We start from the raw sequence: 13,313 nt of genomic DNA on the forward strand, positions 1-13,313 counted from the left end.
ATGGTGGAAGGTGTCCCTGCCCGTGGGAGTTGCAGTGAGATGATCCCTAAGGTCCCTTCCAATCCAAACCATTCCGTGATTCTGTTTCTCCTCCATTTCTGCATTCCAAACTTGCCTTTCCCCTCACCCCCAAGTTGGTTTTTTGAGGTTCCTCCCAACCCAAACCATTCCATGATTCTCTTTCTCCTCCATTTCTGCATTCCAAACTTGCCTTTCCCCTCACCCCCAAGTTGGTTTTTTGAGGTTCCTCCCAACCCAAACCATTCCACGATTCCATGGTTCTGCCCCAACCTCTGCGAGGTTTTTGGCGCTGTGTCCCACAGCAGCCTCGGGGTTAAACTGGTGGAGTCTTGGACTGGGTGGATGAACAACGTGGGGTGAAGGAGGGGCTGATTCTGGTGCTGGTGCTGTTTAGCACCTTCATTAAAACCCTGGACAATGGGATGGACTTGGAAAATCCTCAAATTGGGGTGAGGGGCTGGAATTCTGAAGGAACAGGCCTGTGGCTGGGATGGGGTAACTGGGGTGGGGTAACTGGGATGGGCAATTGGGATGGGGGTAACTGGGGTGGGGTAACTGGGATGGGAGGGCTGGTGAAAAGCAGCTTGGAAGAGAAACTGGACCAAATCAGACCTGGAAGCGAGGGCTGAGCTGGCCCTTGGTCTGTGGGCCCTGAGTCACCGTGCTGGGAACTGGGAAAAGATTGGGAAGAAAATCCTTAATAAAAAAGAGCTCTGCCAAGGTAAATTTCACAGGTACGTGTTTTTGTTGTTTTTTTTTTTTTTTATCTAGTGGTTTTTTATTTGGCTAGAATTAGACACGAGAGAAATAAATTGTTGTGGTGAAGAAAACGAGGATTGCATTTCCTTTTTTTCCTTCCCAGCTCTCAGCGGTGGCTGTGTGAGGACACGCCCGGGTGATGCCGAGACAACACAAAGAAATTGAATTATTTCTTTTCACGCACTTTGCGGGAGGCTTTTCTGGCAAAGTGAGGAGAAGGAGCAGGTTACCCGTGTGCCTGCACCTTCCTACAGGAGCGAAAAGGCATCCCCGGCATGCACAGCCACCCCTCCCGTGCCGGGCCACGCGCTCATTATCATAATTAACATGTAAATGAGGATGCCCTCCCCGTGCACAGCTTCCATCCAGGGGGTGAAGGTGCTGGCACGGCCGCAGAGCAGAGGTCGGTGCCCGGATCTGCCCATCCCGAGCTCCCGGGGTGGGTAAATCACGGTGGGGAGGATTTTCCAGCTCCCAGCCTGGAGAAATCCCTGCGGGCAGAGCTGAAACCCTCCCGTGTGAACCCTGACTCTGATTTAAATGTACGAATTTCCTCGCCAGGGTTTTAATGGCTTTTGACATCTTCTCGTTGTAATGTCGGTGATGCTTGCGGGGGCAAGAAAGAGAGGAACCGATGGTTTGCTAAACATTTTTCAACTTTATTCTTGAATTCAGAGGGAGGAGATAAAGTTGCAGGAGTCCGCGGTGCTCCTGCCGTCACAGTGGCTCCTTTTTTCCTCGTAAAGACCTGGAGCTGCTTCCAAACAGATGGAAGCACATCCCGGTGAAGCTCGGGAGAGCAGATCCCTCTGCTGCTGCCCGGGGAGAGCCAAAGCCCGGCAGGGGAGGACACCCCGAGTCTAAAGTGTCGGTGCTGGGGCCAAGCAGGGGATGGCAGACCCCAAATCTGATGTGCAAAGAGCAGCAGCCAGCCCGGAGCGGCGCTGGGAGCACCCCTCGGGCCCGGGGGGCGAATCCCCCCGAGGGGCAGGAGCTGGGGAGGGGTCCCCGGGCTCAGTTCTTCACGCAGAGCGGCACCAGCGTGACCTGCTTGTGCTGCTGGTGGTGGCCGGGGTGCGGTGGCAGGGGGACAGCGGGCGGGCAGCAGCGCTGGACGGGCCGGGGGCAGCAGGGCACGGGCCGGGGGCAGCAGGGCACGGCCCGGGGGCAGCAGGGCACGGCCCGGGGGCAGCGCTGGATGCAGGGGCAGCGATGCTGCAGCGGCAGGGGCTGCAGGACCACCGGGGGCTCCTCATCCTGCTCGGGGCGCTGCTCCACCCGCCGGCGGGGCTTCCCGCAGGAGTCGCGCTCCGGGCACGGCGGGCACGGGCGGTGCTGCTCCAGCGGCCGGCGGCGGATCTTCACGGGCGGGGGGCACACGGGGGGCACCGGGCTCACCTCCACCCGCCGCCGGGGCTTGCAGCTCTGCGGGGCCGGGCAGCAGGCGGGCCGGGGCGGACACAGCTCGCAGGGGTGGCAGCCCCGGGCAGGGCTCTGGCTGCAGCCCTCGGTGTCGTGGCTGAGGCTGCCGGGGTCGGGGCAGATCTCGGGGGGGTGGGGGCAGATCTCGGGGGTGTCGTGGCCGCAGCCCGAGCGGTGCTGGCACAGGTCGCGGTCGGTGCCGCCTTTCTGGTGGAGCATCCTAGGGCAGAGATCACAGAAGCGGGGAGTTACGGAGGGTGGGAAAGAATTCCAGGGTCATGCAGTCCAGCCTGTGATGGATCAATATCGCCCAGCCCAGAGCACCGAGTGCCACGTCCAGGAATTCCTTGGGCACCTGCAGGGATGGGCACTCCAAGCCTCCCTGGGCAGCCCCTGCCAAGCCCTGACCGCCCTTTCCAGGAGGAAATTCCTCCCGAGCCTGCCCTGGCACAGCTTCTCTCCTCCTGAACCCGTTCCCTGGAGCAGAGCCTGACCCCCGCTGCTGTCCCCTCCTGTCAGGAGTTGTGCAGAGCCCGAAATTCCCCCTGAACCTCCTTTTCTCCAGGCGGAGCCCCCCAATTCCCTCGGGAGCTGCTTCTCCCATGACTCACAAATCCTTTGAGGGTGACCAAGCCCTTGGGCATAAACAACCTGGGGAAAACCAAACAAAACACCGACGACGTTTTTTTTCCTTCTTCTTTTTTTTTTTTTTGCTATTTCCAAGGGAAAACGGAGGAATCTGAGAGAATCCAACTCACCCTGCGAGCAGAAACGGACGGGCTGAGCAGGGAGTCGAGTCTTGAGGACGGAGCTGGGGCTGAAAGCTTTTATATGCGGCCGAGCTGTCCTGGGAATGAGGCACGTCCTGGGAATGAATAGCTGAGCACTGAGGCCGCTGCCGTGTGTGTGTGTGTGTGTGAGTGTGTGTGTGTGTGTGTTTTGTTCCTGGAACTCGCTGTCGGGTTAATCAGCCACAATTAGCGCTCTGCAGAGCCAGTGGCCATTATCCCATTAGTTCTGGCCGGGCTCGGATGGGCTCCTGGCTCGGGTTAGTCATTCGGGATCCCGGGCGCGGATACCTGGGATGCCGGGGCGCTGAGTGATGCGCCCAGCAGGGGACTCTGCTGGCGGTGGGAAAACCACAGGAAGGTCCAGGAGACCTTCAGATGAAGGGGAGGGAATCCAGGGTGGCCCCAGCACCGCGAGGAGCGGCGGGTGTTGCTCCTGTGGGTGACTGGGAGATGGGAATCCGGGATCCCTACGGGCACCGGGCACGGGGGACAGCGGCAGGCTGGGCATGCGGCTTTTGCAGGTTTATTCCCTGATTTAAATTGGGTTTAATTCGCTGCCAAGTGCGGAGCATCTTGGCTACAGCACGGAAAAGCCTTTTATGTGTGGAAAGTCTGGAATGGGGACACCAGAGGAGCGATGACCTCACACAGAAACAATTCCAGGCTCTGCCAAGCGCCCTGTCCACCTTTCTGGCATTTTCGCTTTGATTCACACTTTGTGGAGCCGCTCCGTTTAGCATTTCTGTGGCCGAGACATTTTTTAAGTACCAGGAAAATTCCTCTCCCAGGAACCCCCAGGGGCTCCAAAGGCATTTCCATGTGGAGTAAAGGATGCGCAGAGCTCTGTCCGGTGGAATTTGGGTTTGAATCACTAGGAAAAGCATCCGCAGAATTCGGGGGTGTGGCTCCAGGGCTGTGCTGGCACCTGACAGGGCTCTGCAGTAATTTATTCCATAGCTACAGGAGAAGTGGAATTGCCTGGCAGGAAGCCATGGGATTTGTGCAGAAAGGTGAAAAAGACCTCGGGATCTCTTAGGGCCAAACAGGATTTTACGTTTAGAACTCATTGCCAGAATCCCAAGTTTATGCTGGATTTGGATTTTTTTTTTTTTTTTCCACTTTTAGAGAAGTTTTGGAGCCACTTCCCTTCACGAGGATTTCACAAATCCCCAAGTGCGAATATTGAATTTCTGATCTGGTCTCTTAAAATTTCCCACATTTTAATAGGACCCAGAGAAAATGACTCAGTGTTTCTGGATCCTTCAGGCTGGACCTAAATCTGATCAACCTGGGCTAGTGGGAGGTGTCCCTGTCCATGGCAGGGGATGGCACTGGATGAGCTTTAAAGTCCCTTCCAACCTGAACCATCCTAGTTAATCAATATTTGATTGATCTATAATCAATATTTAATTGGTCTATTTAATCAATTTAAGACCCCTCCTTTAAAGCTCAGCAAATTCTCTGGGAAGATTCAAATTAGGAAAACAAGACCTCCAGCTCTGCCTTTAGGACCACAGAGATGCTTTGGCTGTGAACTGGGTCTCAAATCAGCAGGAGAAAGAGGGAATTAAACTGATGCTCCTCCTGCTGAGGTGACATTTTTCACTTACAAGTCCCATTTTCCCCCAGGTGAGCATCGGCCCAAGGAGTTCACCAGGTACACCGGGGCGTTGTCATCGCGGAACGCCAAACATGCAAAATTAATTACATTAATCAATTAGGCAAATGCTAAACACATCCCACACTACTCTTCAAGGGATAAAGAGAAATGAATAAACATAACCCAGTAGTTTGCAGGATCAGAAGTTACAAATTTTATTTGCTTTCATGGCTAATTGGGGATTAAAGAAAGAGAAGGGACAAGGAGACAGCACTGAGCATCCCATCACCAAGAGGGGAAGGAAGAGCAGCGCCAGAAACTCGCTGGGCAGCGGCTCCGGGGCGCAGCCAAGCACCTGGGCACTAAAGGTAGCAAAAAGAGAAGTTCTCAGCGTCCGAAGAGCGTTTGGGCTGGGATCCACGTCCACATCCATGTCCACATCCGTGTCCAAGCCAGGGACTGCCAGGCGAGCTCAGTTGCTGCCGCAGCAGCCGCCGCAGCAGCTGCTGTTGTTGTTGCTGCTGATGGTGTAGCAGCAGGGCATGGACATGCAGCAGGACTGCATGGGCATGCAGCAGGGGCTGCAGCACTGCATGGGGCTGCAGCACATGGGGGTCTTGCAGCAGCGGGGGCTGCTGTAGCAGCACACGGTGTAGTTATTCCCACCGCTGGATCCGCAGCATCCGTTGGGCATCTTGGGGGTGGTGGGAGCTGGAAGGAGCAGAGAGAGGCTGTGAGGGGGAGCGGCAGGTTTGGGAGCAGGGGTGGATTCGAGGCTCTGGTCATTCATTCCCTGCTGGGGCTTCAAGGAGGCCAAACCCAGGCGTGTGCTCTTTGTAAATTGTGCCCACAGCTCTGGGTTTTTTCCTGTGGTGCAGGTGCCCAGCGACTCATTCTGGTGTCTCAGGAAGAGCAACCAGCACTGAGCCCTCACTCTGGGCCTCTCTGGAATATTCTCCATGTCCGTCCCCTGCATGGCCCAGCTGATACCCCCAGAGCCTCCCCAAACATTCCCAGGTCATTCCCGGAACTCCTCGTGCAGAGTTTGTAAAACCCTGATACCCAAGCCCCATCCCAGATCCCCAACAATGCTTGGATCTGCTATGAGACATCCAAAATTCCATTTTGGGAGACGAAGGAAGGATTAGAAGTTCTCACTTACCCTGCTGAAGAGTGAGGAGAGCTGAAGGGAGGAGAAGACGGTGAATGAAGCGAGCTGGGCCCGGAGCCCTTTTATACTCCTGGCCATCCTTCCTCCTGGAAGTGAGACAGCCATTGACCATTCCAGCTTCCCTGTTTATCCATCCAAACCCATATTTTTTAGCCATAGGTGTCTCCTGGAATTTGCATTTTGCCTCATTACTGGCGATCACCACGCTTGTTCTGCCTCGTCATGGTTTAGCCCGGAGATAATCAAAGGGCTGCCATGAATTTGGATGAATTTGTCCTCCCCACAACCTTGCGAGGGAGCCAAAAAATGTGGCCTCGTATCTGCTGGACGGAGATGTTCTGGGACTGACTCAGCAGCAGCTGGTGCTGAATCAGTGCGGGAGCCCAGCCCCAGCCCCGGAATCGTGCCGGTCGTTCCGGCGTTTGGAACAAATTGGGAAAACGTCAGGAAAATGGGGGTGTTTGTTCCCGGTCACTGGACGTGCACGTGAGGAGGTGAAACAGAGTATTTTACAGGGTAAATTTAACGGGATAGAAACCCATTCAGATTTAAGTGAAATGTGCTGCTTTGAATTATTATTATGCTAGCATAGGTAAAATGTGCTCTTTAATCTGCTAGCTCTGCTGCTCTTGTAGAAACTGCCCCAGCCGAGGAGAAAAAATGCGAATTTCCAAGCTGAAGAGATAAGAGAGGCCCCTTAAACTTTGAAACTAAAAGAAAAAAAAATCCAAAGCTGAGTCTGCAAAAGATGAACAAAGTGACCAGAGAGTTCTCTGTACAAGTACTATTCTCTGAACAAGGACTATAAGCTATAATGTGAAACCAGTGAAATGAATATTCATGAACCTGTTGTGAAATTCTATGCGTATTCAATAGAAGAAAAAATAAAAAAAGATCTAGACTTGTCAGGGGGCCACATGTCCTTTAAAAGGGGAACATGTGCCCAGTGCTGCAATAAACATTCTGGCTTTACAACTTTTTACAAAGTTGTGGAGTTTGATTTATTTTTCCGCAATTCAGAGGGAGGAAGGAGTCTTTGGGATGTCTGGGGCTCAGTCACCCGCACGTGACTCCGTGCAAATCTGGGTTGGAAAGGACCTTAAAGATCATCCAATTCCACCCCACATCATGGGCAGGGACACGTCCAGGCTGCTCAGAGCTCCATCCAGCCTGTCCTTGGACACTTCCAGGTTTGGAAAGTTCTCACTTTATTTATTAACTTTTATTCCTAGTAGTATTTTTATTAATACTTCAATACAAAGGTTAAGGGGCAGCTCTGCCTGTGCAAGAGGCAACACAAGGGACAGTGGCTCCAGACTGGGTGTGTGGCACCCAAATCAACATTTCCCTCTGCAGCCTCCCCTGGCATCCAGCTGAAGTCCAGCTGGGTCCTGGAATCCTGGCCCTAAGCAGGGCTGGAGGGGTTTGGAGTTGGTGCAGGACCCTCTGAGGGTGTTGGAATGGGAGGGAACCCAGAATGAACCAAAAGTGAGAAGATTGAGGTGGAAGAGAAAGGCCCAGCACAGAAACTGTTCCTCACCGGGCTGGTGGAGCTGAATGAGAGGCCAGGACTCAGGAAGAGACATCATTGAGGTGAAAAAATTTTCTGTGAGGGAGAGAGGAAGGGAGGGACATCAAGGTAAGGCAGAGCCTTGGGCAGCGGAACCCTGGCAGGAGCACCGGGGAGGAATTCTAGAAGGAATCTTTTCACGGTCTGAAATTGCAGCTCTCAGTTGAGGACCTCACCACATTATCCTGAGAGCTGCCTAATGAGAGGATGGTGGATCCTGCCTGGCCAGTTCCCTGCTCCTGCCTGACATCCCCAGGGATCCCGGGGCTGCTCAGGAGAGGGGTCGGCCCAGGTGAGCTGGGACCAGCCCCGAGGATGGTGACAAGGACCTTGCTTTGCTCTCTGTGCAGTGCTAAGGGGAGCAGACTGAGATTTTAGAGCTGTTTCATCCCTGCAGGAAATGCCAACAGCTCCTTTCCAGGCTTCCCTGGCATGAGAGCAATTCCTGGAGTGGAACATGGGAGAAGAAACGCGGTAATTGTGGCTTCTCCGTGAAGGGCAGGAGAACACGCGCGGCATTTCCTTCCTGGTGGGAGAGACAAATGCACCTGGACAGATCCATTTATTAATTTATTAATTTACGAGGAATGAATGGGGCAGAAGCAAAGGGACACACTCCACTTGTTCCTCCTGAGGGAAATTTCCCATTGGCAGCTGTGAGAAGGGAGGTTGCGGCGGGCGTTTCCCACCCTGGATGGTCTTGTCCAGCTCTTGGTGGAACCAAGGTACCCAAATAATTTTTGGGGAGCGGGATGTGGATCACAATGCAAACAAGGGACTGAAGCAGGGGGGAAACAAAGTCAGAAAATGGCATAAAATGCATCAAAAGGATGGCAGTGCAGAACTTCCATGTTTTGGTACAGTTCCAACTGACCCTCGAAGGCAGCAGAGGTTTCTCAGCATTTGTTTTACAACTTCAGTGCAGTGTCTGGAAACTCAGATGGCAGAGGCAGAAGCTCCACGTCCTGAGTGTCAGACGGCCTGCAGGGACTGGCTGTGGGACCTGAGGCAGATTTTGGCTGGCTGGGATTCATCTGTGTCAGACTCTTCCTGAAAACATTCCCATTTTTTGTGAGTTTATGAAATATTTTCACAGAACCAAAAACTAGTTTGGGTTAGAAGGGACCTTAAAAATCCACTTATTCACCCCCTGCCATGGGCAGGGACACCTTCCACTATCCCAGGTGGCTCCAAGCCCTGTCTGGCCTGGTCTTGGGCACTTCTAGGGATGGCACAACCAGAAATTCCCTGGAAAACCCATGTTGGGTCCTCACCACCTTCACAGGGAACAATTTCTTCCCAATATCCAACCTCAATTTCCCCTCTGTCAGTCTGACCCCACTGCCCCTTGTCCTGTCACTGCAGTTCCTGATGAAATTCCCTTTCCAGCTTCTCTGGAGATGCTCCATGTCCTGGAATGTGCTGTGAGGTCTCCACATAACCTTTTTTTCTCCTATTCCCTTCCTATTTCTCTGCTATTTTATACCAAGAAGGCAAATATCACCCCCAGAGGTGTCAGAAACTCCAGTTTGAATTAATTTACCACCAGGGATGCCCTGGTTTTATTTAAGTGAACACCTTGGAGACAGGAGAGTGCAAACAATGGGGAAAAACGCCAGGAAAAGGTGAAAGGCACAGCAAAACCCCCGGATCCACCAGTGAACAAACAGCTCAACACCAAGAGGTTGCAGGGTCACAAACTACACATTTTATTGTTTTTTTCCAGAAAGATTGAAGCAGAACAGTGATGAAAAGGGCGAAACATCCCACACACCAAGAGGAGAATGAAGAGCAGCGCCGCACCAGCGCTCACAGGAGAAACTCGCTGGGCGGCGGCTTCAGGGCACATCACAAGCACAAGGTGAGGGAAGGCAGGAGAAGAAGAGGAGTTCTGCAGCTTCTAAGCACAGGAGGAGGAGCATTTGGGGTGCTATCCACATCCAAATCCGTATCCAAGAGGGAACGAGCCGGGTGCGTTCAGTTGCTGCTGCCGCAGCAGCCGCCGCTGCTCCCGCAGCAGCCGCTGTTGTTGCTGCTGATGGTGTAGCAGCAGGGCATGGACATGCAGCAGGACTGCATGGGCATGCAGCAGGGGGTGCAGCAGGGGCTGCAGCACTGCATGGGGCTGCAGCACATCGGCCTCTTGCAGGTCTTGGGGCTGCTGTAGCAGCACATGGTGTAGCTACTTCCGCCACCGCAGCATCCGTTGGGCATCTTGGTGATGGGAGTGGAGGCGAAGCTGGAAGGGAAAGAGAGAATTTGTCTTTTTCTCTGCTTGAATCTCCCAGAGGCTGAGGTAGCTTAAAGCATTCTTATCCCCAAATCCATCCCAAACTGGCCAGGATGTCCTGAATCCCAGGACAGATTCCCGTGCTTCTGGCTTTTTGTCCAGCACTGGTTCTGCCAGAGAGACTCCACCCGGGCACAGCCCAAAACCAATCTCTGGTCCCCAAAACCAATCTGTGATCCCAAATCTTCTGCAGTGTCCAGTCCCAAACCAGACAGCCCAGAAAATCCTGGAGAAGCCCAGGGAAACAGAGTCCCAAAGTAAAGGCAAGCAGCAAAGTCCAACTTACCCTGCTGAGCAGAGGAGGGAGGAGAGGAGAGGAGAAGAGGCGACGATCGAATGAAGACCCCTTGGCTGGGGAGCCTTTTATTCGCTCCAGAGCCTCCTCCCCTGGAAATGAGGCATCCCTTGGCAATTCCAACTGGTGGATCATCCCGGGTATCCCCTCACGTGTCTTCCTCCCCCGATGTTTAATTTCTGCCTCTTTCTGTTTGCTCACCACCTCAATTGTGCCCCATAATTACTCCTCCAGAGGAACAACAGATGCAAATTTTCTAATGGATTTGCGTTTATGGGGCCGGAGGGAGGGAGCTCTGAGGTATTCCCATCCCTTCCCAAGGAATCACCTTGGGACACAGGGACACTTAACAATGTGCCTGGGGGGAGCCAGGTGCTGAAGCAGTGGGACAACCATGCCTGGAACTTGGAGCTGTCATTGCTCATGTGTCCCCTCTGCCCCTGGCCAGGATCTTTGGGGGACAGTGGAAATTTTTGGTCAATGGCAATCCTTTTTTTCCTGCCTCTGTGGTCAAAGTTTAGGCTGAAATTTCCCCTTTCTCAGTCTTTACTCTTGGGCCTCCCTTTGGGGTGCTGGGTCCTCACACTCCCTGTTTTGTAATTTTTATTGTATTATTATGATTTTTTTCATTTTCATCCCTGCAATGGATGGGTTGAGTCTAAATGAAGCGGTTTTCAAAGCAGCAGTGCACACGGGAGGGTTTTCCCCGTGTTTGTTCCACACATCCCATTTTCTGAGGTTATCCCAAAGGTTTCTGGGACTGAGGAGACTTGTGGTGATCACGTTTGAGTGTTCACAGGAGAAACTGTGGCCACATGCAGAGCAGGGACATCTCCACGTTAGAAGACGTTGATGGTGTTTCCATGTGATGAGAGGGGTAAAAAATGGGAATTCCAGGATGCTGAGGCGGCACCAATTCATGGCAAAAAGAGGCTGCCATCACATCCAGGAGACTCTGACTGTGAGGCTGACGTGGTGGCAGGTGATCCCGGGTGACTGGGACAGGATCTGCCTTTCCAGGATGTGACCATGACCTCCTGTGACGTCGGGTGTCCCCTCTGGAATTGTCCCCAGGGATGCATTGTTTTGGTCACTCAATAATAACCAAGAGTTGCCTGCAGGAAGCAATGTCCTCCTTGTGTAAACCCTCAAACATCTCCCTTGAATCAATCATTCATCACATTTTTATCGGGTTTTATTGTTGTCCTGTTGGCCAAGATGATCCTGGTGTTGTAGTCATAGAAATATGGAATGATTTGGGTTGGAAGAAACCCAGAAGGTCATCCAGTCCAACCCTCCTGGATGGGCAGGGACACCTTCCACTATCCCAAATTGCTTCAAGCCCCATCCAGCCTGGCCTTGGACACTTCCAGGGACAGGGCACCCATGGAATACCCTGTGCCAGGGCATCACCACCTTCATGGGGAAGGATTTCTTCCCAATATCCCATCTAAACCTGCCTCTTCTCCAGGCTGAACCTCCCCACCACTGCCAGTATTTCCAGCATTGAATGAATAATTTTCATTCATTGTTGAAATGCTGTTCAACACCATTTAACCTGTGCTTGGGTCAGAAATAACATCTACACAAAGTTCCTTTTATGGGCCACGCTCCATCTTGTGATGTCTTTTGAATATCCATGGTGGTTCTGTGAGTTTGAGATCTTTGTGAATCTGTCCCTGAAGCTACTCCAGTAGGGTAAGGCCACATGTGATGGAGCTCTGGTCTAGCTGGAGATGTCCCTGTCCATGGCGTGTTGGAATGAGATGGTTTTTGACATCCCTTCCAACCCAACCCGTCCCATGATTCTGTGGTTCAAGGATGGAATGAATATTCACAAGATTCCCTAAACAGAAAGCGCTTTATAAAACGTTCTGATCTGGCACATCCTTCTGCCCGCGCATTGTGCCTGACTTTAAATAAATAAAAACCCAATAAAGACCCAAGCAATGTTTTCAGAGAGTCAAACATGTAGAGAAGATGATTTTAATGCAGATGTGTGCAGGTTGGAGGAAGCAAATCAAGCCAGAGCTCCAGGCATTTTCTCCAGACCTGCAATTCCAAGCTGAGTCCTGAATTTTAATAGCAAAGAAAGTCCCAGCCAGGGAGGCAAGGTATCGTTGACTCACGGGTTTGCTATTTTAGGAATGAGGCTTTTAGGTTGGATGCCAGCCCCGGGTTTCATTCCCGGGCTCGCAGTCCAGGAATACATGGGGGAAACGCTCTGCTCCCGTAAAAATCGTTCAAGGATTTCAAGGGGTTTTATTTTTGGAAGATGGTGGTGGGAAGAAGATGCTGCCTGCTGTTCAGTAAGTAGTGAATTCCTCCTGGTACCTATTGGAATACACCTTCCGAGGTCAGGGGTGAGCGCCTGTGCATCTCACAGCTGTGCACAACTTCCTCCTGAGGGGCAGCTCCCATCTCTGCTCTGGGACCAGGGGCAGGACCGGAGGGAATGGCTGGAGTTGTGCCAGGGATGGTCTAGGTTGGATATTTCTGGAAAGTTCTTCCCCCAGAGGGTGGTGGGGCACCGCCCAGGCTGCCCAGGGAATGGGCGGTGCCCCAAGGCTGCCAGAGCTCCAGGAGTGTTTGGATAACGCATCTCAGGGTGGGATTTTGGGGTGTCTGTGGAGGGGCAGGACTTGGACTCCATGATCCTGATGGACCTTTTCCAAGTCAGGATATTTGAGGAGTCTCTGATTTATGGAGTGCTGTGGTTTCAGATGGTGCTCAGTCCTCGCCCTTTGAGTTTTAATTACTTCAGCTTTCCATTTTGTAGTAAAATCTGAGCTGAGGTGAACGACCAGGAGGGGCAAGAAGGAATCAAGGAATGGTTTGGGCTGGAAAGGACTTTAAAGCTCATCCCATTCCTCCCCTTGCCATGAGACACCTCCCACTATCCCAGGCTGCTCCAAACCCTCCAACCTGGATCCAGGGGCACCCACAGCTCCTCTGGGCACCCATTCCAGAGGATCAGGAATGCTCCGTTTGCTTCAGATGTGGCTTAATTTGTGCCAAGAGCCCGGACAGCTCTTTGTGTCCCAACTGTTCTGCTGTGCCACTGGGACACACCCAGAGCTCGGCACAGATGTGACAGAATGACGACAAACTCTGGGCAAAGTGACAAATTCTGGGCAAGGTGGCAAATCCTGGGCAAAGTGGCAAATTCTGGGCAACGTGATGAATTAAGGGCAAAGCCATGTAAGAACGACCAAAAGACCAAATGTTGCGTTTTGCTTAATGCTAAATTTTATTGTCTACAAGTCAAGAGAGGAAATGAAGAGTGGTCACAATGACACCAAAGGTTTCCCAAACACCAAAAGGAGAATTAACACCCCACTAATATCCAATGCCTTATACAATGGGTGATAAATTCAGGAGTACTCAAGGCAGT

The 13,313-nt window shown here is 52.5% G+C and overlaps 1 protein-coding gene across 1 annotated transcript; it reads right to left on the reverse strand.

Moving 5' to 3' along the window:
* Positions 1-1,418: 1,418 nt before the first annotated feature.
* Positions 1,419-3,504, reverse strand: LOC115498512 (uncharacterized). The gene is made up of 2 exons (XM_030291650.4): positions 2,961-3,504; positions 1,419-2,422 (listed from the first exon to the last, which is right to left on the reverse strand). Exon 2 carries the CDS (start codon positions 2,419-2,421, stop codon positions 1,795-1,797), a length of 627 nt encoding a protein of 208 aa, XP_030147510.4. The 5' UTR covers position 2,422; positions 2,961-3,504; the 3' UTR covers positions 1,419-1,794.
* Positions 3,505-13,313: the final 9,809 nt, after the last annotated feature.

The sequence above is a fragment of the Taeniopygia guttata genome, chromosome 25 (genome assembly GCF_048771995.1).
Source record: "Taeniopygia guttata chromosome 25, bTaeGut7.mat, whole genome shotgun sequence".
Taxonomy (NCBI): domain Eukaryota; kingdom Metazoa; phylum Chordata; class Aves; order Passeriformes; family Estrildidae; genus Taeniopygia; species Taeniopygia guttata.

Coding starts and splice junctions, on each gene's coding strand:
- LOC115498512 (XM_030291650.4), bottom strand. CDS start 2,421: ATGCTCCACCAGAAAGGCGGCACCGACCGCGACCTGTGCCAGCACCGC.